The sequence below is a fragment of the Salvelinus namaycush genome, chromosome 32 (assembly GCF_016432855.1).
Source record: "Salvelinus namaycush isolate Seneca chromosome 32, SaNama_1.0, whole genome shotgun sequence".
Taxonomy (NCBI): Eukaryota; Metazoa; Chordata; class Actinopteri; order Salmoniformes; family Salmonidae; genus Salvelinus; species Salvelinus namaycush.
Window position 1 is genome coordinate 14,727,084 of NC_052338.1, and position 23,740 is coordinate 14,750,823.

The 23,740-nt window shown below is 48.6% G+C and overlaps 1 protein-coding gene across 1 annotated transcript in view; it reads right to left on the reverse strand.

The window, feature by feature from the left end:
* Positions 1-291: 291 nt before the first annotated feature.
* fam135b (family with sequence similarity 135 member B) overlaps positions 292-23,740 on the reverse strand; it is a 40,167-nt gene continuing 16,718 nt past the window's right edge. The window contains exons 7-19 of the mRNA XM_038971554.1: positions 12,692-12,845; positions 12,478-12,527; positions 11,373-11,528; positions 10,115-10,188; positions 9,775-9,929; positions 6,218-8,498; positions 5,825-5,991; positions 5,493-5,584; positions 5,204-5,301; positions 1,813-1,964; positions 1,329-1,439; positions 735-848; positions 292-497 (exon numbers count right to left, since the gene is read on the reverse strand). Of these exons, the coding sequence (XP_038827482.1) occupies positions 292-497; positions 735-848; positions 1,329-1,439; positions 1,813-1,964; positions 5,204-5,301; positions 5,493-5,584; positions 5,825-5,991; positions 6,218-8,498; positions 9,775-9,929; positions 10,115-10,188; positions 11,373-11,528; positions 12,478-12,527; positions 12,692-12,845 (3,810 nt within the window). The remainder of the gene's footprint in view (positions 498-734; positions 849-1,328; positions 1,440-1,812; positions 1,965-5,203; positions 5,302-5,492; positions 5,585-5,824; positions 5,992-6,217; positions 8,499-9,774; positions 9,930-10,114; positions 10,189-11,372; positions 11,529-12,477; positions 12,528-12,691; positions 12,846-23,740) is intronic.

Below are 23,740 nucleotides of genomic sequence, written 5' to 3' on the forward strand. Positions count from 1 at the left end.
AAGTTAGAGGTTGTTTTGTGAGCAAATGCTGACTAGCGTTAGCACGATGACTGGAAGTCTATGGTATATAGCATTCTAGCAGTTACCATAGACATCCAGTCATTGCGCTAACGCTAGTTAGCAATTGCGCTAAAGCTAGTTAGCAACTTCCTTCAAACTGCACACAGAGACATACAAAAGGTATCCACAAGTTAATCTGACTCTGGGGATGTAGATAAAGGATTTCATTGCCAAAATCCTGAAGTATCCCTTTAATGTAGTTTGAAATACTGTTTTAAGTAGTTTGAAGTTCTATTTAAAGTAGTTGAGCCCTGCTACCAGGAAGAACTTCTCCAAGAAGAGTTCAGAGTCGAGCACGGCGATGTGAGCGGCTCGGCCAATCAGAGTGTTGGCGGTGTTGGGCAGGGCATGGAACACATTCTGGCGAATCAGACGACAGTCTTTAGCCCCCACCAACGGCTGGAGCAGGTTGTTGATCATCTCTGTGTACACTGGACCTTGGATATGGAGACAGAAACACATGTTAGTTAGTTTACATGGAGACCTACAGTGTGGAAACACAGACAGATACATGTTAGGGTTCAGTCTCTGACAGAATGTTAAAAGCTTTCTGTATTTACGTAATCACATTGGCACGTCAACAAAGAGATAGGTACATTATGTGATGAAATGCTTCTTAGATACATTTGGTGGAGAACAATAAGAACATAGGAGCTGCAGTGAGTGGTGCTAACCTGTGGTCCTGTCTTTGAGTGCAGTCCTGCACATCTCTATCCTGGCAGAGTGGAAGGGAACATATCTGTCCTGAGGCGATGCCACCAACACCACATTCTTGAAGAACTGGAGCCCTGAGAAACCAGACAAACAGAGGGCGGAGAGAGAGAGAGACACACACAGAGACAGAGAGAGAGAGCAAAAGTGTTTGTAGGTTATATTTATGTATCACTTGGTGCCATCATCATCGTTTGACAGCCCTCGACTGATAAAGCTGTGTTTTTTCTCATGTCTCTTGTCACTGCTTTTAAAGGAGTGCACTGCTGGGTTTCAAATGACAGGGTTTGCATCATTTTGTCAGCCCGGCACAGCTCGAAGAAAAAAACCTGTTTTTTCTGGCTTATCTACTTGGTGTCTTTGCTTTGTTCATCTCACACAGTGGAGGGAGGGCTTCCCAGAACAGAGCTAGCTAGCTAGTGGAGTCTGAGTTAGCCAGATAATATGGAGAGGAAAAGAGAGAGAAAAAAAAGACAAGATGACCAAATTCATTTATGAATATTTAAACTCATTGTGCTCTTACAGTATAGTTCCTCATCCATTATAGCAGTACCTACCTGGTTTCTGGCTGAGGAGATAGAGGAAAGTTTTCCGAGGATCGGTATGATCTCTGCAGGTAAGCTGCAGCAACGATCCGGATTTCTTCAGCTTCTGCATCAGCCACAGACCTGTAACAACCACAGACATCAGCCACAGACCTGTAACAACCACAGACATCAGCCACAGACCTGTAACAACCACAGACATCAGCCACAGACCTGTAACAACCACAGACATCAGCCACAGACCTGTAACAGTCCTCTGAATTAGACATACACTTCCCCCTTTGAAGACACTGGGAGGAGGACAGAGCAGAGCTGAATGCAATTACTACACAGAATGGTAAGACGAAAATCAGAATCAGAAACACTTCTTGCAGTAAGACAGTATATATCTGCAATGAGCTGTTTCTATTCTCCATGCTGAATCAACAATGGCCTAGGTTTTGCAAGGATTTCAAAGGTCCAAGTAGGTAGGTATACTGACCCCTCCCCACCTCACCTGTGCTGACCAGCGTGCTGTTGTTGTACAGCGTTCCCAGGTGTGGTCCGGACAGAGACAGGAAGGTGTGCAGTTTGATCAGGTAACAGCGGAACCGAGGCCTCGTCAGAACAGACCGGATGATCACGTTCCCCAGAGAGTGACCGATGAAACTGAGGGTTGAAAAGAAGTGACAAACAGATCAGAAAAATCACTCTGCTGCTACCCAGATCTCGTTAGACAAGAGTACCCAATGAGAAGACCTCCAGAATAGAAGCACAGAAATAAGTGCCTCCAATTCTTTGTCCCTGATATTTACTCTATTATGTTCAGGATGAGGGTAGCTCATCCAATCTGCTTTTAACTCCAAATAAATGATTCATGCTCAAATAATGGTCCTCCAAAGCAAGGCGCCGTCGTGCCGTCTTAATGGCTACGATAGTGGTAGCTAGAGTAATGAGCTGCTTTGTCCCAGTAGTCAATGAGACACTAGATTTCCTTAGATGTTCATTTCCCATCTGCTAATTACAGTAGTATCACCATCATAAAAGTACTGGGCAGCTTCCCTCAACACCAGCTCCTAACAACTTCTTCATCGGTTTCCTCTAACACTAAATATAGAGGCGATGTGGAGAGAGACAGCTGCTTCTGTGGCGCTCCATGTCTTTAGTCACAGTTTTTCAGAGTATAAACAATGTTGAAAAGAATACATACTTAAATAGCATACCCAGAAACTCAGATAGGAACATTGGCATATTTAGGGCAATTATTGTACATGATGAATTACTGTACTTGGACCCATTAGACGTGTTATGCAGCGGAGAAAAATATGCCGGGGTGGCAGGTAGCCTAGTGGTTAGAGAGTTGGGCCAGTAACTGAAAGTTTAAAAATCTGTCATTCTGCCCCTGAACAAGGCAGTTAACCCACTGTTCCCCGGTAGGCCGTCATTGTAAATAAGAATTTGTTCTAAACTGACTTGCCTATTTAAATAAAGGTTAAATAAAACAATTTAAAAGTTCCAGTTCTTCATATCAAAGACAATGCTAAGTGATTGACAGTGCATGGGAATATCCTCCATTACTGGGTTATTAAAACCTTCTCTAACTCAGAGGAGGCTGGTGGGAGGAGCTATAGTAGGACGGGGTCATTGTAATGGCTGGATTGGAATAAATGGAACGGTATCAAATACATCAAACATATGGAAACCACATGTTTGACGCCATTCCATTTATTCCATTCCAGTCATTACAATGACCCCGTCCTACTATAGCTCCTCCCACCAGCCTCCTCTGCTTTAACTAGCCATCAGTTTGATAGGGTTTGGAATTGAGCTGAGACAGGGGGGGGGTTCTCGATTTGGGCAAAAGTCCATCCTCCGTCCTCTCTCCTCCTACATGACCTGGAAACCGATAAGTGGAAATCTGCCACACCCCCTTTAAATCAGATTTTGCTTTGTGAGAGGAGAATTACATGTACACGTTTAAATACAATACACTACTTATTATTTTTATAAAATGCAGTGCAAAAATAACTTAATTTGTTTTGATCACTTCACACATTTATTTTGGGATCCACCCCTGTGAACGTCATTTGCCTAATGACTTGTGAGTGGAGAAGGACCATTTCAAGCAAGCACATTTCCACCCTTGCTGACTCTCCTTGCTGACTCTCCTTCATTAACTTTGACCTTTTCAAAAGGATGCGAGAGGACGGAGGAGAGAGGACGGAGGAGGTGAGCAAATCGAATTGATAAAAGGCCATGGGGAAGATCTCAAAGTACTGCTCGCGTACTATCTCCTCATCTTCTTCTCAAAACCCATTGGAGAAGGTCAGAGGGGCGGGACCTCTTGCTTTCTCCTCCAATGGGTTTTGAGAAGGAGATGAGGAGAGAGGATGCAAGTAGACACAATTGAGGACCTGCCAGGGAATATCATCATGTATTCATATGCTGCCATCTAGTGGCTATATAAATATATATATATAAATATATATACCGTAATTGCTGGACTATTAAGCGCACCTGAATATAAGCCGTACCCACTGAATTTTTTTAAAATATGTATTTTGTACATAAATAAACCGCACATGTCTATAAGCCGCAAGTGCCTACCGGTACATTGAAACAAATAAACTTTACACAGCCTTTAAACGAAACACGGCTTGTAACAAAAATAAATAGGCTTTTAAACGAAACACCGCTTGTAACAAAAATAAATAGGCTTTAACGAAACACGGCTTGTAACAAAAATTTAAAAAATAGCAGTAAACAGTAGCCTACCAAGAAAGTCAAACTTCATTGCGGTGGCGATTGTTTTGGCTTTCAGTCGGATCTACACAGTTGAAACACCTCGGCCGTCTGCTCTATGTGTGTTGCCCCAGTCTTCAAGCTCATTTTCTAGTTCGGGCCATCTGCTTTTCTTCTCTGAAAGCGTTTGTTGTCTTTTTGCACAGTTCCTCACGCTGCTGTTTCCAACGTCTTATCATCAACTCATTAAGGCCAAGCTCCCGTGCAGCAGCTCTATTTCCTTTTCCAACAGCCAGATCGATCGCCTTCAACTTGAAAGCTGCATCATATGCATTTCTCTGTGTCTTTGCCATGATGAGGGTGACAAAATGACTACCGTAATCAAAGTGATGGGAAGTTTGAGCGCGCTCGATTTACGTCACATTATGTGACGAAGCTCAGTTTTTTGGCAGCGTGAATCTTGTGAAAAAAAAAAAAATCATAAATTAGCCGCGTCATTGTATAAACCGCGAGGTTCATAGCGTGGGAAAAAAGTAGCGGCTTATAGTCCAGCAATTACGGTATATAAAATGTTGTTTCTCCATTGCCTCCTATTACTGTACTGTGTCTTTATGTTGTGTGGTAGTTAGGATACTGACCTTAATATTGTGTGGTAGTTAAGATACTGATCTTAATATTATGTGGTAGTTAGAACTGACCGTAATATTGTGTGGTAGTTAGAACTGACCTTAATGTTGTGTGGTGGTTAAAACTGACCTTAATGTTGTATGGTAGTTAGAACTGACCTTAATGTTGTGTGGTGGTTAGAACTGACCTTAATGTTGTGTGGTAGTTAGAACTGACCTTAATGTTGTGTGGTGGTTAGAACTGACCTTAATGTTGTGTGGTAGTTAAAACTGACCTTAATGTTGTGTGGTGGTTAAAACTGACCTTAATGTTGTGTGGTGGTTAAAACTGACCTTAATGTTGTGTGGTAGTTAGAACTGACCTTAATGTTGTGTGGTAGTTAAAACTGACCTTAATGTTGTGTGGTAGTTAAAACTGACCTTAATGTTGTGTGGTAGTTAGAACTGACCTTAATGTTGTGTGGTGGTTAAAACTGACCGTAATGTTGTGTGGTAGTTAGGAGAATGACTTTAATGTTGTGTAGTGGTTAGGATACTGACCTTATCCGTCCAATGGTGAGGTTGTACAGCTGAATGTGCTGGATAATCTCGTCTAGTAGCCTGTCCGTCATGGTGTCAAAATCTGCAAACGTGTCAGTCTGCAGCCAAGGAAGAGGAAAACAACACATTTATTTAACCAGGAAATCCTACTGAGATCAAAATACCTTATTTACAAGGGTGATCTGGCATACATAGCCAAAATTAAATCATATTCGCAGGATTCGCTCATACCTATTATCGATTCCCTGTTTATTGTATTAATGTGCGGACAGAATATTCTGTATTTTACCTGGTTCCTCTCAGACATGAGGAAGTCCAGTCTGGACCCTGGTAATCCCAGCTCTATGAAGGTCTTCACCAGGCGAAGGTCTGCACTGTTGCCTAGGAGGAGACAATATAACAATACAGCTTTAAACTCCTTGCCCTGATCAGTATGTAAGTATAGAGGGGGGACCCAAACCATATTCTGAACTATTCAGTTCTTTTGAGTAAAGCTTTATTGTTCTAGCATTGGACAACATTGTGTGATGTTTTATCATCTAGGCAATGGACATATACAACCTGGTGGATCAGGAGATTGGCTGATCTGGTTGATTTGATTGATTGATTGATTGGTCTCACCATCAAGGCCGTGGACACAGACGACCAGGTGTATGCCATCCTCAAACTCCTCATCCTCCTCCTCAGGGGGGAAGTAGGGCAGGTCGGAGGCCAGGTGAGGGAGGTCACTGTACAGGGTTGCCTGGAATACCAGCTCCTTCACCAGATCCTCTTTGGACCTGTAGAAACTGGAACACAACGCAGGCAGAGGTGGCATCATTATGGGGAATCACAGCAGCATCATTATGGGAAATCACAATGTTATATGCATATGCACAAGCTCAGAAGAACTCATCATCAAAGAGGTCAAAGAGCAATGAAAACGTCTGACTTCTCACACATCTATGGCTGGTTCCCCACAACTCACTGCAGCATTTCTTCTCATTCTAAAACTAGAAAGATTAAACAACTCACTGCAGCATCCTCTCGTTTGTTTCGTCATCTGGCCCCAGGGCATTGGACGAGGACGAAGAGATGATGCCGAAGGAGCCCAGGGGCTGATGGGTAATGGGGGATGCGGCTTGTCGAGTGGAGATGCCGCTAATGGACGGTGAGTCCCGGACAACGGAGGAGAAGGGAAGACAGGTCGGAGCGCAGGACACAGACATATTCACCACCTCCACCATCTTCCTGTTCATAAAGGACAGGCCTGACCCTGAGTTTGACCCTGAGCTTGACCCCGAGCCCGTCCCTGACCCCGAGCTACTGGGGATCTTAGCCGACTTGGTCTGACCGTTGAGATCCAGCTGCTCTCTCTCATTGGCCGGGAGCCCTATGAGGTCATCAGGCCTGGCCGTATCATTGGCAATAAGGCCTAGGAGGTGGATGGGTCTCTCTGTGTGGTTGGGGATAGAGGGGATAGGCCTGGGGTCATGGAGGCTCTTCCTCTGTGTGACCACCACTAGGTCACGCAACCCGACCCGATGGAGGCTCTGGGACGGAGTCTGGTGATGATCCAGCCGTTCCTGGTCAACAAGGTCGTTCAACCCAATCTGATGGAGACTCTGACAGTCATCCCTGACTGGATTATCCTTCACATCATCCACCAGCACACTGCTGTCATGTTCACAGGGTTTGGTCTCACAGCTACAGGGGGCAATCTCTACTTCACAGAGACCTGGGTCAACTGAGTTTAACACACCACTGCTATCTCCTCTGTGATGGTTCTTATCCTCCATCTGACGGACTATAGCTGGATCCTTCACGTCATCATGACCTTCAACATACTGTTGGAACAACAAGACTTCAGGAACTCGACTAATGCCACTTAAGACTGCCTTCATGTCCTGAGTGTCTGACAGGGCCTCTGGCAGAGCAGATTCATTAGATCTAAGAGTTTCTTTAAGATCACAACCACTCTCCTGATGAGCTCTGGTCACCTGCTGGGGTGGTGAGGGAGCTGCTCCCCAGTCAAACAGACCAACCTCAGGCAGCTCTCCCTCCTGGATGTCTTCCAGAGAGGAGTGGTTAACCTCGGATAAGGACTCCAGGTGTCTGATCAAACCCCCAGTCGTTACATTAGTGGCAGCAGTGGAGATGGTAGTGTATCCATCCTCCTGGTCCTGGTACCCGCTGGTCCCCTCGCTCTCCGTGTCTACCTCCTCCTCCGCTCCCCCCTTGTCCTCCTCTGTGTCCTCAGGGCTGGAGATCTGAGGAGCTGAGACAGACTTGGTCAGTTTACTGAGCTGGTTCCTCTGTTCCTCGTCGTCCTCGTAGGGCAGGGAGGAGATGGAGGTGAGGGAGGCCTGGATGCCAGCGCTGCCACCCCCTCCACTGGGCAGGCTGCCCCCGCTGTTTCCGCTCTCTGTCTGCAGGCCCTCCAGGGAACTGCGGTGGGCCGGGTGTCTCCTCGCCAGGCGCTGCAGTACCAGGCTCTCTTCCAGAGGGCGCCCTCCTCCCGTCCGATAAACGTCCAGGGGCCAGGCCATCGAGCTGGGCTCGCTCTCGATGCCAGAGTCGGAGATGACGGAGGGGGAGCGGTTTAGGATCTTGGAGCCACCAACCCCCACCCCTCGGTTGGCCAGTTCTCTCCTCAGGTCTGTAGGTAGAGGGGGCGTGAGGGGATGATCTTTGAGTGGAGCCTGGGGGTTAGTGGTTAGATTGCTCAGAGGAACATCCTTGCTGTCGCTGTCTATAGCAACGCCCTTCTCTTCTACATCCAAGTCAATTCCTGTACTGATAATGTTCTGGTATCTCTGTGTGATGATGTCCTGGTGGTTCTCCAAGTCTTTCCAAGTCGTGTCTTCACTGTTAGAAGTATGTTGTGGGTCTGTACAGTGTTTGTGGTTGGAGGAGAACATCAGCACTGCCTCTCCTCTGAACAGATCCGCATCAGTGGGTCTGACTGTAAGGAACCTCAGGCCTAAACCAGGGCTCTCCTCTGAGATCTCCTCTGTCTCAGTCTGCTCCTCTGGATCCCCTGGCTGGACTGGCTCTCCCCGGTCTGTTCCTGCCTGGTCTGGGTCTGGAGTCTCAATAGATGAAGAACCCATCTTGTCAGTAATAATGCTGGTGCTCTGCTCTCCTATGAGAGACCTGTACGTAGCCTCACTGTCTTTAGGCTCCTTGGTTGGTATTGCTGGTGAGCTGGCGAGCTGGTCCAGGGCAGGAAGACTAATGTTTGCATCATTGACAGGAGGCTTGGGGATGGTCTGCTCACTGGTGGGCAGATGTGTTGGTGCATATGATCCCCAATCTATACATAAAGATGGAGAAAAAAGTTAGGTCTTACGCTAATACTAGATGTTTAAATTATACTGGTCTACACTACTTAAATACGTATGGATCTGAACCAGATAAAACAGTATTGTTAGCACAAATAAAAGCAGACTCAGGTCAGGATTCAAACTAAAACAGATAAACAGCCTATGTACTGCTTAAAGGTGAATTCTTGTTGAGCTATCAGCGATCAAGACCGCCGCTAACGTCAGGAAAGATAAAATAAGGAAGTGTTTTAAGAAGGTCATACCAAGGATAATTTAGCTATTTGATTAGAATTTTAAGACCCCTTAAGGTATTCAAAAAAATATAAAAACATATTGGATGAAACATTGAATTTGGCATTACTGCTGTTAGCCAATTTAATAACAGATTCACTACATGAAACAACAGATAATCCCAAACATCTAAAGGAAGTTTGTTCTGAATTTGTTCTGAATCTATCTGAGAGATATAAGAAAGATATTTGACATGTATTTATCCCCTTATTTTAGATACTAAATTATCTCCATATATACTTCCATACATTGTTTTAACTGGTACCGGGGGCCTTCAGATGAGGCTTGTGAGGCTTGTGGGCATCCTAGAGCATAGGGGTCATAATAGTTTATAAGCCAAACCGTTCAGAAGCTACAGAAGTTTTCGTAAGAAGACAGTTTTTCTAGATGTCTTATGGTATGACAAACACCACTCTATCTCTGCCACCTTTCAGCGCAGATGCAGAAGGGCGATATCGGCAGATGCGGTGGATTGAAACGCAGCCCATGCAAAAAAAAAACACATATCTCTCTAGCTTAAACAGACAGATTTTTTTTTTTTTCTCCCAATTTCATGGTATCCAGTTGGTAGTAGTTACAGTCTTGTCTCATCACTGCAACTCCCGTACGGACTCGGGTGAGGCGAAGGTCGAGAGCCATGCGTCCTCCGAAACACAACCCAACTGCACTGCTTCTTGACAGAATGCACATCCAACCCGGAAGCCAGCCACAGCAATGTGTCAGAGGAAACACCGTACGCCTGGTGACCTGGTCAGCGTGCACTGCGCCCGGCCCGCCACATGAGTCGCTAGTACGCGACGAGACAAGGATATCCCTATCGGCCAAACCCTCCCTAACCCGGACGATGCTGTGCCAATTGTGCACCGCCCCATGGGCCTCCCGGTCGCGGCCGGCTGAAACAGAGCCTGCAGAAATTGTAGGCCAAGGGTTAAAGTCTATCGCTGTTGAATGAAATCCTGGACTTAGTCAACTCACCTGTCCGTGGAGACTCTACATATCTGTCTTCGAAGATGATAGGCAGGCTGTTCCAGTCTCCGTCAATGTCCAGGCACTCTACAGGTAACGGTGGCATCCTGGTCAGGTAGTTGGAGTTACGCACCTCCACAGCTATCTGGCCGTGTCTGTTGATCCTTTAACCAGGAGATAGAAGATAAAGTCGAAGACCTTTTGCTATCTGTCATAATCACTCAAACACATTAGGCCTACCTTTTCTCCATTCATAGAAGGATGTCTTAGATAAAGCATTAAGATCAAATTAAATCTAAAACAGAGTGACAAAACTGCATCATTGTGCTCCTGGAATGGCAGTACTCACAGGTCCTCTTGAAATGTCAGGGATGTCTCTTTGGGGTGTTCTGTGAAGAAGTATGCCTCTGAAAACCGCCTGACCTGACATCAGCACAAAATACAAACAAAACCAATCTTCATTTCCTCACTGAGAAACTTACTGAGTTAGTACTGTATGCAAAAAAGGCAATGATTTGATCTTCAAAATAACAACATCAAAAAGAGAAATGGTGTAAAAGTATTGGTAACTGCCAAAATAATGGAAACACTTGAGTAAATGAGGGATACAAAGTATATTGAAAGCAGGTGCTTCCACACAGGTGTGAGTTATCTAAGCAATTAATTAACATCCCATCATGCTTAGGGTCATGTATAAAAATCCTTTAAACAGAAATAAATACAAAAATCCCACTAAAGTGTAACTAAACCTGCCTCCTGTTATAAAGTCACAAAGACAGACTGAGTTATGAACATCAAGAACCAGTGTTACAGTGTTTCTGTATGTATGTTCCCTAGGATAATTACAGAATACATGTTCATTGAAATCCCACTCTCCTGTGTGTGGAACCATGAAACTAACCCCTGAAGGTAAACGAATATGGAGAGTCCAGTGGAGGCTGCTGAGGGGAGGACAGCTCCCAATAATGGCTGGAACGGAGCTAATGGAATGTCATCTAACCATGTGTTTGATGTATTTTACACTATTCCACCTATTCCGCTCCAGCCATTACCACGAGCCCATCCTCCCCAATTAAGGGGCCACCAACCTCCTGTGGTGGAGACATTCTGTGTTCATTATGACAGACAGACAGACAGACAGACAGACAGACAGACAGACAGACAGACAGACAGACAGACAGACAGACAGACAGACAGACAGACAGACAGACAGACAGACAGACAGACAGGAGAGATGAAACTAACACTGTGAGAGACAAGAGCCTGGAGACCTGCTAGCAACACTGAGGAGAGGAGTGGGAATAGTCTTACATTAATATGAATTATTCCAATGATTAAATGCAAATTACATTTGGGATTCTCAGATATACTGTCTATTCAAGGCATTGAGGTCTATAGGGACTAATCATCAGCTGGTGTGTTTTATCTGGCTGTAATACTCTTACACAATCTGACCCACACAAAACCTAATCAGAATAGTGGACTCTGGCGGGTTCAAGGCCTCGTCCTCTAGTGTAACATACTTCATAATATATCAGATAGTATGTAGGGGGGTGTGTGATGTTCCTGAGGAGGTCAGGGGTTTGAGGTCAGGGGTTAGGGCTCACCCTGAGTGTGTGGTGTTCCTGGGCCAGGTGGGCCAGGATATGTGTGTTGGGTACGGCAGCCTCCAGGAAGCGGGTCCACAAAGCCGACAGCTGGGAGCAGAGCAGGGTGAGATTTCTACTGATCTGTTCTGCTACCTTCTCATGGCCCCCCTGCAGCTAGAGAAGGAGAGGAGAGAGGAGACAGACGAGGGTTAGGGTTAGTGTGCGATGCTGGTTAGAGGGGTTAGAGGCTGGTTAGAGGTCAAAGGGCAGGTTAGGTGGAGCAGAGCTGGGTCAGGTCTCTACTGATATGTTCTGCTTCCTTCTCATGGCCTCCCTGAACCTAGAGGAGAAGAGAGTGGATACAGATAGTATCTCTTTATATACTCAATGACTTTATCCAGATGCCACTCCTATCTTAGATATATAGTACAGGTAACTGCCAGAATAATGGAAACTATTGAGTAACTGAGGGATACAAAGTGTATTGAAAGCAGGCTGCACTCCCACACAGGTGTGGTTCCTGAGTTAATTAAGCAATTAACATCCCATCATGCTTAGGGTCATGTATAAAAATGCTGGGAAGGCCATTATTTTGGCTACCATGGCTATGCCCCCATGCATGAGTGGTCACTAAATGGTTTGATGAGCATGAAAACGATGTAAACCATATGCCATGGCCATCTCAGTCACCAGATCTCAACTCAAATGAACATTCAAGGGAGATTCTGGAGTGGCGCCTGAGATAGAGTTTTCCACCACCATCAAAGAAACACCAAACTATGGAATTTATTTGGAAGAATGGTGTTGCATCCCTCCAATAGAGTTTCAGACACTTGTCGTATCTATGCATTGAAGCTGTTCTGGCTCGTGATTGGCCCAACGCCCTAGTAGGACACTTTATGTTGGTGGTTCCTTTATTTTGGCAGTTACCTGTACGTTGTTCAAGAAAAAAAATTATAATGGAATTTTTATAAATTTTTTCTTTATTTAACCTTTATTTAATTAGGCAGTTAAGAACAAATTGTTGATGGAAATACTAGTAGAACAGAGGAAAGAAAGCATAGCTAATATAAAATGTTGATCTTGGTTTTTAGCAGTACTGTATGTCTCGTACTACACGTACCTGTAATTCTATTGTGAGCTGATTTAATGTTTCTTCCACAGGTAGCTCCTCTGTGGAGAGAAAGACAAGAGAAAGAGATTACTACAGCATAGCTCAAGTCTACTAAGTATCATACATTATTTTGAACAACAAAATAATTGACTTGATTGATTGCCACATAGACGTAGCTAAATATTGAGGAAATGCTACGTCTTGTAACGTCTTGTTGCCTCACCTATTTCCACTTGGTCCAGCTGTGGTATCTCCTTCATCAGAGTGGTGTAGTAGGAGCGTACGCCTCGGTGTACCACCAGTAAGAGGCGACAGAGTCTACCATGCCACGTGTGAGCTCTCTGAAGACAGTTCTCACTAGGGACGTAGAAACTACCCTGGGGAGAGACAGGAGGGAGGAGAGGGGAGAGACAGGAGGGAGGAGAGGGGAGAGACAGGAGGGAGGAGAGGGGAGAGACAGGAGCGAGGAGAGGGGAGAGACAGGAGGGAGGAGAGGGGAGAGACAGGAGGGAGGAGAGGGGAGAGACAGGAGCGAGGAGAGGGGAGAGACAGGAGGGAGGAGAGGGGAGAGACAGGAGGGAGGAGAAGGGGAGAAACAGGAGGGAGGAGAAGGGGAGAAACAGGAGGGAGGAGAGGGGAGAGACAGGAGCGAGGAGCGAGGAGAGGGGAGAGACAGGAGCGAGGAGCGAGGAGCGAGGAGAGACAGGAGCGAGGAGAGGGGAGAGACAGGAGGGAGGAGAGGGGAGAGACAGGAGGGAGGAGAGGGGAGAGACAGGAGGGAGGAGAAGGGGAGAAACAGGAGGGAGGAGAGGGGAGAGACAGGAGGGAGGAGAGGGGAGAGACAGGAGGGAGGAGAGGGGAGAGACAGGAGCGAGGAGAGGGGAGAGACAGGAGGGAGGAGAGGGGAGAGACAGGAGGGAGGAGAGGGGAGAGACAGGAGCGAGGAGAGGGGAGAGACAGGAGGGAGGAGAGGGGAGAGACAGGAGGGAGGAGAAGGGGAGAAACAGGAGGGAGGAGAAGGGGAGAAACAGGAGGGAGGAGAGGGGAGAGACAGGAGGGAGGAGAGTGGAGAGACAGGAGCGAGGAGAGGGGAGTGACAGGAGCGAGGAGAGGGGAGAGACAGGAGGGAGGAGAGGGGAGAGACAGGAGGGAGGAGAGGGGAGAGACAGGAGGGAGGAGAAGGGGAGAAACAGGAGGGAGGAGAGGGGAGAGACAGGAGGGAGGAGAGGGGAGAGACAGGAGCGAGGAGAGGGGAGAGACAGGAGGGAGGAGAGGGGAGAGACAGGAGGGAGGAGAAGGGGAGAAACAGGAGGGAGGAGAAGGGGAGAAACAGGAGGGAGGAGAGGGGAGAGACAGGAGGGAGGAGAGGGGACAGACAGGAGCGAGGAGAGGGGAGAGACAGGAGGGAGGAGAAGGGGAGAAACAGGAGGGAGGAGAAGGGGAGAAACAGGAGGGAGGAGAAGGGGAGAAACAGGAGGGAGGAGAGGGGAGAGACAGGAGGGAGGAGAGGGGAGAGACAGGAGCGAGGAGAGGGGAGAGACAGGAGGGAGGAGAGGGGAGAGACAGGAGGGAGGAGAAGGGGAGAAACAGGAGGGAGGAGAAGGGGAGAAACAGGAGGGAGGAGAGGGGAGAGACAGGAGGGAGGAGAGGGGAGAGACAGGAGCGAGGAGAGGGGAGAGACAGGAAGAAGGTAGGAGAGGGGAGAAGGAGAGGAAGAGTAGAGAGAGGATAGACACATGGAAGAGGGGAGAGATACAGGAAAGGGGAGAAGGGAGAGACAGGGGAGAGAGGAGAGACAGAGAGTAGAGAGACAGGGGAGAGAGGAGATGTAGAGAGACAGGGGAGAGAGGAGAGAGACAGGGGAGAGAGGAGAGACACAGAGGAGAGAGACAGGGGAGAGAGGAGAGACAGAGAGAGGAGAAACACAGAGGAGAGAGACAGGAGAGAGAGGAGAGACAGAGAGAGGAGAGACACAGGGGAGAGAGGAGATGTATAGAGACAGGAGGGGAGGAGAGAGACAGGGGAGACACAGAGGAGAGAGACAGGGGAGAGAGGAGAGACACAGAGGAGAGAGACGGAGGAGAGACACAGAGGAGAGAGACAGGAGAGAGAGGAGAGACACAGAGGAGATAGACAGGGGAGAGATGAGAGACAGGGGAGAGACACAGAGGAGAGAGACAGGAGAGAGAAGAGACAGAGAGAGGAGAAACAGGAGAGAGAGGAGAGACAGAGAGAGGAGAAACAGGGGAGAGAGGAGAGACAGAGAGAGGAGACAGGGGACAGGGGAGAGAGGAGAGACGGGGAGAGAGGTGAGATGGGAGAGAGGAGAGACAGAGAGAGACAGAGAGGAGAGACAGAGAGAGGAGAGACAGGGGAGAGACGAGAGACAGGGTAGAGAGAAGAGACGGAGAGAGGAGAAACAGGGGAAGAGACAGGGAAGAGAGACAGGGAAGAAAAGAAAACGTTGGTTACTCCGTCTAGATCAAAAGATAACGAGCTGCTTTAATGACGGCCAAGTTCACTCCGTGTGTATCAACTTTACGGCCTCCGCAGTAAGAACCAATGAACTCCCTCTGTGTAGCCTTGTAATTGACCTTGGTTATGGACCTTGTTTAGTGAGTTAACACCAATGTGTAAAGTCTCAGTAACTACCGGAGGATCAAATCATCTTTTGGATACAAGCAGCTCCTAAACATAGCTTATTAGCCAGTAGTAAAACACATGGATGTGGTCGTGGCACTGGAAGATGTAGAAGACAGGAGCAGAGACCTTTAACATGTCCTGTGGACAGGAACGAACTAACCCCACACTACCCAGTAACCACAAACCACCCAGACATCAGTAACGATCACTGGTGCTTGCTGTTTGGGGTTTTAGGCTGGGTTTCTGTACAGCACTTCGAGATATTAGCTGATGTACGAAGGGCTATATAAAATAAACTTGATTTGATTTGATTTGGTGATGTTTCATACAATATGTCTTAGACAGGGAAGGTAATGGATCAAAAGCCAATCTGTCCCCCAATGATATCACTGTACTCTATACCATCTACTGCATCTTGCCTATGCCGTTCGGCCATCACTCATTCATATATTTTTATGTACATATTCTTATTTATCCCTTTACACTTGTGTGTACAACCTCAGGAGGCTGAAGAAATTTGGCTTGCCACCAAAAACCCTCACAAACTTTTACAGATGCACAATCGAGAGCATCCTGTCGGGCTGTATCACCGCCTGGTACGGCAACTGCTCCACACACAACCGTAAGGCTCTCCAGAGGGTAGTGAGGTCTGCACAACGCATCATCGGGGGCAAACTACCTGCCCCCCAGGACACCTACACCACCCGATGTCACAGGAAGGCCAAAAAGATCATCAAGGACAACAACCACCTGAGCCACTGCCTGTTCACCCCGCTATCATCCAGAAGGCGAGGTCAGTACAGGTGCATCAAAGCTGGGACCGAGAGACTGAAAAACAACTTCTATCTCAAGGCCATCAGACTGTTAAACAGCCATCACTTGCAGAGAGTGGCTGCTGTCAACATACTGACTCATCTCTAGCCACTTTAAGAATGAAAAAATGTATGTAATAAATGTATCACTAGCCACTTTAAACAATGCCACTTTATATAATGTTTACATACCCTACATTACTCATCTCATATGTATATACTGTACTCTATACCATCTACTGCATCTTGCCTATGCCGTTCGGCCATCACTCATTCATATATTTTTATGTACATATTCTTATTTATCCCTTTACACTTGTGTGTATAAGGTAGTTGTTGTAAAATTGTTAGGTTAGATTACTCGTTGGTTATTACTGCATTGTCGGAACTAGAAGCACAAGCATTTCGCTACACTCGCATTAACATCTCCTAACCATGTATATGTGACAAATAACATTTGATTTGATTTAGAACCATTTTAGGGAAAGTATTCCTATTTCTCCCCAGCAGGTGGCTCTCTAACCCCAAACACACAGTACATTCACTGGACAATCACATTCATCCTATTCTCTGTACAGGCCTGTAACCTACAGTACCAGTTCTGGTCTCTTCTGCAATCAACAGGAGCCACAAGGCCCAGCTACTACATATCCAGGTCAAGAGTAAGATTGTGAAAGAAGTTATTCTGGTCAAGGACCCAAACAACACCCATCGGGTCAGATGCCAGCTGTCATCTTTTTAGAGACAAGGCAGGGTCAGGTCAGAATGGGACAGGTCACCTCTGACCCCATCCCAGTTCCAACACACACAGGCCCCAGCCCTTTGGGACCCTTCTGGCCCCTGTCACAGTTCCCTGGTTCGGGTCCATCTTCTTGTGACTGCCTGGCTGTTCTGGCTGTTCAGGCAGTTCTGGCAGTTCTGGCTGTTTTGGCAGTTCTGGCAGTTCTGGCTGTTCTGGCAGTTCTGGCAGTTCTGGCTGTTCTGGCAGTTCTGGCTGTTCTGGCAGTTCTGGCTGTTCTGGCAGTTCTGGCTGTTCTGGCAGTTCTGGCTGTTCTGGCTGTTTTGGCAGTTTGTTTTAAATGGATGTAAGGGGAAAGGGGCGACCTAGTCAGTTGTACAACTGAATGCTTTCAACTGAAATGTGTCTTCCACATTTAACCCAACCCCTCTGAATCAGAGGTGCGGCGGGCTGCATTAATCGACATCCAAGTCTTCGGCGCCCGGGGAACAGTGGGTTAACTGCCTTGTTCAGGGGCAGAACGACAGATTTTTACCTTGTCAGCTCGGGGATTCAATCCAGCAACCTTTCGATTACTGGCCCAACGCTCAAATGCTGGTGTGTGGATAATGCCTGTGTATGTGTGTTAGTTTCAAAGGAATGTAATGCTGGTGTATGTGTGGATAATGCCTGTGTATGTGTGTTAGTTTCAAAGGCATGTAATGCTGGTGTATGTGTGGATAATGCCTGTGTATGTGTGTTAGTTTCAAAGGAATGTAATGCTGGTGTGTGGATAATGCCTGTGTATGTGTGTTAGTTTCAAAGGCATGTAATGCTGGTGTATGTGTGGATAATGCCTGTGTATGTGTGTTAGTTTCAAAGGAATGTAATGCTGGTGTGTGGATAATGCCTGTGTATGTGTGTTAGTTTCAAAGGCATGTAATGCTGGTGTATGTGAGTTTGAAGGCCTACTATAATTTACCTGGGGGCAGTAAAGCACAGGGCCCTATCATCAATGCTGTACTCTGCTCTGTAATAACAGTTACTACTGCTGGATCCTCCACAACCAGGAAGCAACACCTGTATGTTTATTTTCAGAATTCCTTTTACCTTTATAGAGGCAAGCTGGGATATGGGGGTTGGGACTTGAAGCAACTACAGAGGCAAAGAACAAAAATAGCTATTTCTTTCACTATGAACGCAGTCATTATCCCCCTCCCCCTCACCCACAAAGCAAAACCGTTTATTCTTAACTGACAATGGATGAGTTGTGTTCTGTTCAACCTCTACCCAACTTGTAGTCTAAGAGTCTCTACACACTTGGCTCTGTCGATCGACGTCTGAGCGTGTGCAAGGGCGGAGTCAGATTTCTTGGAGCAGTGCGCACTTTTCTCCACGTGGTCGTTGCGTTCCACCCAGAGAGGAAGTCTGCCTTGTGTAGTGTATATCCACTAGGGGACTTGGGGAGCCAGAGCTTACCAAGCAAGAGGGTCTGAGACATTCTCTATAAATACAGTACATTTAGTTTTCTTTGGATACTGTATTACAGTCTTCTTAAGTCCCAATTGTCAGCAGCAGCGTCATGTGAAGCTGACAGTCTGCTACTGGAACACAGGGCTGAGGACCCAGGTGACATACTGGATCGGATGGCTGCTGCAGTGCACCGTGGGAGACCTAGTCACAGGGGGTCCATCTGCTCTGATAGAAATAGACCTAAGAATTACAGAACACTAACATGAATGGGAATTCCTAATCTAGTAATTATATTTCTATGTCTCACTTTACATCTACATACAACGGGAACAAGGGACAAGCCAGCAGCTTGTCAGACAGACAAGCTGGTAAAAATAGCAGGACAGGTCTCTCTCTCTCTGAAAGACTGTGTGCTTTCAGTATTATTTGATGATATCCTGCCTATCCTCTTGCATTGCTACTTGACATTCTCAACCACCCCACGAGGTTCGAAGACGAGTATCTCACTCTTAACAGGGGCTCTCAGAAAATGTATCTTTATCGCCTCTGATATTTCTGAGATACACATTTTTAAACCAATGAGGAAACGTGAAAGGTCTAAATGGAAAAAGAAAGGCAACATCCATTTCCTGCCCACCACAAGAGAGGCAGCACCACTATAATTCAGCTGATACCGACGGAATTTTCCAACGACACGTGTCCAGATTGTGCAATAACGACACTCTTAATAATGAATAAAAAATGTAAAAAGTAGCTTGGTTAGCATGGAAACACTCCAGCAGTGAAAGTGCTGAAAATGTGCTTATACCCTCCAGGTAGAAAGCCTTAAATAAATAAGGGCTGGAAGAGAGGAGAAAGGGAGAGAGGGATGGCTCACACACACACGCATGCTCTCACACACACACTGTGCTCTGTACACATTTCACATGCAGGTACATTTAAGCTACATGGCGGTTGGAGGAGAACTCATTATGGGGATCAAACATCGCCCCCCCGCCTGGCTAAATGCAGTGCTTATTAAAGCTCCCTGTTGGAGGCGCTGTGTAAAACCCAGAAACATGGGGCCGAGCCTAGGGTGTGTGTGTGTGTGTGTGTGTGTGTGTGTGTGTGTGTGTGTGTGTGTGTGTGTGTGTGTGTGTGTGTGTGTGTGTGTGTGTGTGTGTGTGTGTGTGTGTGTGTGTGTAACCAAGGAACAAGGGAAACAAATAGAGAGGAGGGGACGGGGGGGACAAGCCCAACTCTCATTAAGAGTTACTGCTGTCACACCCTGGCCTCTGTTATATTGATTTTCTTTATTAGTTTAGTTAGGTCAGGGTGTGACATGGGATGTTTGTGTGTTTTGTCTAGTTTAGGGTGTGTGTATTGTTTAGGGGGTTTTGTATAGTGTATGGGGTTGTGTTCAGTAGAGAGGTTTAGGAAAGTCTATGGTTGCCTGGTTTGGTTCTCAATCAGAGACAGCTGTTTATTGTTGTCTCTGATTGGGAGCCATATTTAAGGCAGCCATAGGCTTTAGGTGATTGTGGGTAATTGTCTATGTCTAACGTTAGTAGCTGTGTGTGCACTTCCGTTTGTAGCTTCACGTTCGTGGTTTATTGTTTTTGTATTAGTTTGTATAGTGTTCGTTTCGTCTTCGTCTCCAATAAAAGAAGATGTATTCATATCACTCTGCGTTTTGGTCCGATCCATGCTCCTCCTCAGACGAGGAGGAGAACGAACGTCACAGAATTACCCACCAGAACGGGACCAAGCAGCGTGTAAAGCAGCAGCAGGAGCTATATACACAGGATTCTTGGACTTGGGAGGAGATACTGGATGGTAAGGGACCTTGGGCACAACCGGGAGAATATCGCCTCCCTCGTGAAGAGCTGGAGGCAGCTAAAGCCAAGAGGAGGCGATATGAGGAGGCAGCACGGAAGCAAGGCTGGAAGCCCGTGAGTAAAACCCAAAAATTTCTTGGGGGGGGGGACTACAAGGGAGTGTGGCGAAGTCAGGTAGGAGACCTGCGCCAACTCCCTATGCTTACCGTGGAGTGCGAGAGTACGGGCAGACACCGTGTTATGCGGTAGAGCGCATGGTGTCTCCTGTACGTGTGCATAGCCCGGTGCGGGTTATTCCACCTTCCCGCACTGGCAGGGCTAGATTGGGCATTGAGCCAGGTGCCATGAAGCCGGCTCAACGCGTCTGGTCTCCAGAGCGTCTCCTCGGGCCGGCATACATGGCACCAGCCTTACGCATGGTGTCCCCGGTTCGCCTACACAGCCCAGTGCGGGTTATTCCACCTCCCCACATTGGTCGGGCTACGGGGAGCATACAACCAGGTAAGGTTGGGCAGGCTCAGTGCTCAAGGGAGCCAGTACGCCTGCACGGTCCGGTATTTCCGGCGCCACCTCCCCGTCCCAGCCCAGTACCACCAGTGCCTACACAACGCACCAGGCTTCCAGTGTGTCTCCAGAGCCCTGTTCCTCCTCCACGCACTCGCCCTATGGTGCGTGTCTCCAGCCCGGTAACACCAGTTCCGGCACCACGCACCAAGCCTCCTGTGCGTCTCCAGAGTCCTGTGCGTCCTGTTGCTGCTCCCCGCACTAGCCCTGAGATGCGTGTCCCCAGCCCGGTACCACCAGTTCCGGCACCACGCACTAGGCCTAATGTGCGTCTCCAGGGTCCAGTATGCCCTGTTCCTTCTCCCCGCACTAGCCCTGAGAGGCGTGTCCCCAGCCCGGTACCACCAGTTCCGGCACCACGCACTAGGCCTAATGTGCGTCTTCAGGGTCCAGTATGCCCTGTTCCTTCTCCCCGCACTAGCCTTGAGGTGCGTGTCTCCAGTCCGGTACCACCAGTTCCGGCACCACGCACCAGGCCTACTGTGCGCCTCAGCAGGTTAGAGTCGGCCGTCTGCCCAACGCCGCCTGCACTGCTCGTCTGCCCAGCGCCGTCTGAGCTGCCTGCCTGCCCAGCGCCGTCTGAGCCGTCCGTCTGCCCAGCGCTGTCTGAGCCGTCCGTCTGCCCAGCGCCGTCTGAGCCGTCCGTCTGCCCAGCGCCATCTGAGCCGTCCGTCTGCCCAGCGCCATCTGAGCCGTCCGTCTGCCCAGCGCCATCTGAGCCGTCCGTCTGCCCAGCGCCATCTGAGCCGTCCGTCTGCCCAGCGCCATCTGAGCCGCCCGTCTGTCCCGAGGAGTCAGAGCCGCCCGTCTGTCCCGAGCCGTCAGAGCCGCCCGTCTGTTCCGAGCCGTCAGAGCCGCCCGTCTGTCCCGAGCCGTCAGAGCCGCCCGTCTGTCCCGAGCCGTCAGAGCCGCCCGTCTGTCCCGAGCCGTCAGAGCCGCCCGTCTGTCCCGAGCCGTCAGAGCCGTTCGTCAGCCAGGATCCTCCAGAGCCGCCAACCAGCCAGGATCCGCCAGAGCCGCCAGTCAGCCAGGATCTGCCAGAGGCGCCAGTCAGCCAGGATCTGCCAGAGGCGCCAGTCAGCCAGGATCTGCCAGAGGCGCCAGTCAGCCAGGATCTGCCAGAGGCGCCAGTCAGCCAGGATCTGCCAGAGGCGCCAGTCAGCCAGGATCTGCCAGAGGCGCCAGTCAGCCAGGATCTGCCAGAGGCGCCAGTCAGCCAGGATCTGCCAGAGGCGCCAGTCAGCCATGATCTGCCAGAGGCGCCAGTCAGCCATGAGCAGCCAGAGCCGCCAGTCAGCCATGAGCAGCCAGAGCCGCCAGCCAGCCATGAGCAGCCGGAGCCGCCAGCCAGCCATGAGCAGCCAGAGCCGCCAGCCAGCCATGAGCAGCCAGAGCCGCCAGCCAGCCATGAGCAGCCAGAGCCGCCAGCCAGCCATGAGCAGCCAGAGTCGCCAGCCAGCCATGAGCAGCCAGAGTCGCCAGCCAGCCATGAGCAGCCAGAGTCGCCAGCCAGCCATGAGCAGCCAGAGCCGCCAGCCAGCCATGAGCAGCCAGAGTCGCCAGCCAGCCATGAGCAGCCAGAGTCGCCAGCCAGCCATGAGCAGCCAGAGTCGCCAGCCAGCCATGAGCAGCCAGCCAGCCATGAGCAGCCAGCCAGCCATGAGCAGCCAGCCAGCCATGAGCAGCCAGAGTCGCCAGCCAGCCATGATCCGCCAGAGTCGCCAGCCAGCCATGATCCGCCAGAGCCGTCAGCCAGCCAGGATCCGCCAGAGCCGTCAGCCAGCCAGGATCCGCCAGAGCGGGTAGTGACTATGGTGGAGGGGGGTCCACGTCCCGCACCCGAGCCGCCGCCATAGGAAGGCCCACCCGGACCCTCTCCTTCTGTGTCAGGTTTTGCGGCCGGAGTCCGCACCTTTGGGGGGGGGGTACTGTCACACCCTGGCCTCTGTTATATTGATTTTCTTTATTAGTTTAGTTAGGTCAGGGTGTGACATGGGATGTTTGTGTGTTTTGTCTAGTTTAGGGTGTGTGTATTGTTTAGGGGGTTTTGTATAGTGTATGGGGTTGTGTTCAGTAGAGAGGTTTAGGAAAGTCTATGGTTGCCTGGTTTGGTTCTCAATCAGAGACAGCTGTTTATTGTTGTCTCTGATTGGGAGCCATATTTAAGGCAGCCATAGGCTTTAGGTGATTGTGGGTAATTGTCTATGTCTAACGTTAGTAGCTGTGTGTGCACTTCCGTTTGTAGCTTCACGTTCGTGGTTTATTGTTTTTGTATTAGTTTGTATAGTGTTCGTTTCGTCTTCGTCTCCAATAAAAGAAGATGTATTCATATCACTCTGCGTTTTGGTCCGATCCATGCTCCTCCTCAGACGAGGAGGAGAACGAACGTGACAACTGCCTAGTCTGTGACGTCTGCCCACAGGGCCGAGGGGCTGGATTGGGGTGTGTGTATGAGACACATGTTTGTGTGACCAACAGGTTTTCCAATCACAGTAGCGTCCTACCATACAGGAAATGACCTACGCTGGATAAGACACATCGTAATGATCTAATGAAAAATAGCTTCTCTGCTTGATGTACTCAACCATATAGTTACCACTCACACCCGCACACACCCCTCACACACACCTCATACAAACACACACACACACACCTCAAACACACACCCTCACACACCTCCAGAAGCGAGAGACACGTGAGTGGTGTCTGTGGTTGATGTATCAATCCAGCTAAACACTTTCTCTGGCTTCCCACGGCTCTGACTCCACTAAATGAGCCTTTACACCTGTAGAAACCAGCACTAGTGTATACTATTATTCTTAGTCTTCTCCTCCAGAGGCAGATGAACCCTTGTTTCTCCTCCAGACACCAGGCTACAGTAGCTCAGCCTGTCTCAGTGTTCTGCCAGCCTCGGGCAGTGTCCCAAATGAAACCCTATTCTCTACAAAGTGTCTTGGGCTCTGTAGAGCATTATACAGGGAATAAGGTGCTATTTGGGACGCTGCCTCAGTGTCCTGCGAGACTGGTCTGGCCATGTGTTAATGAGACATTAATAGTACTCATCATGTGGGGGACTAAAACTGTCTCTAATACTTCTAGAGGGACCTGGCTGATGACCTGGCCTTAATAGTGTGTGGGGGGGGGGGGGGGGGGGGGGGGAGAGAAATAAAGAAAGAATTGAAGAGAGAGAGAGAGAGAGAGCAAGAGAGATAGGGAGAAATAAAGAGAGAGAGAGAGTCACGCTA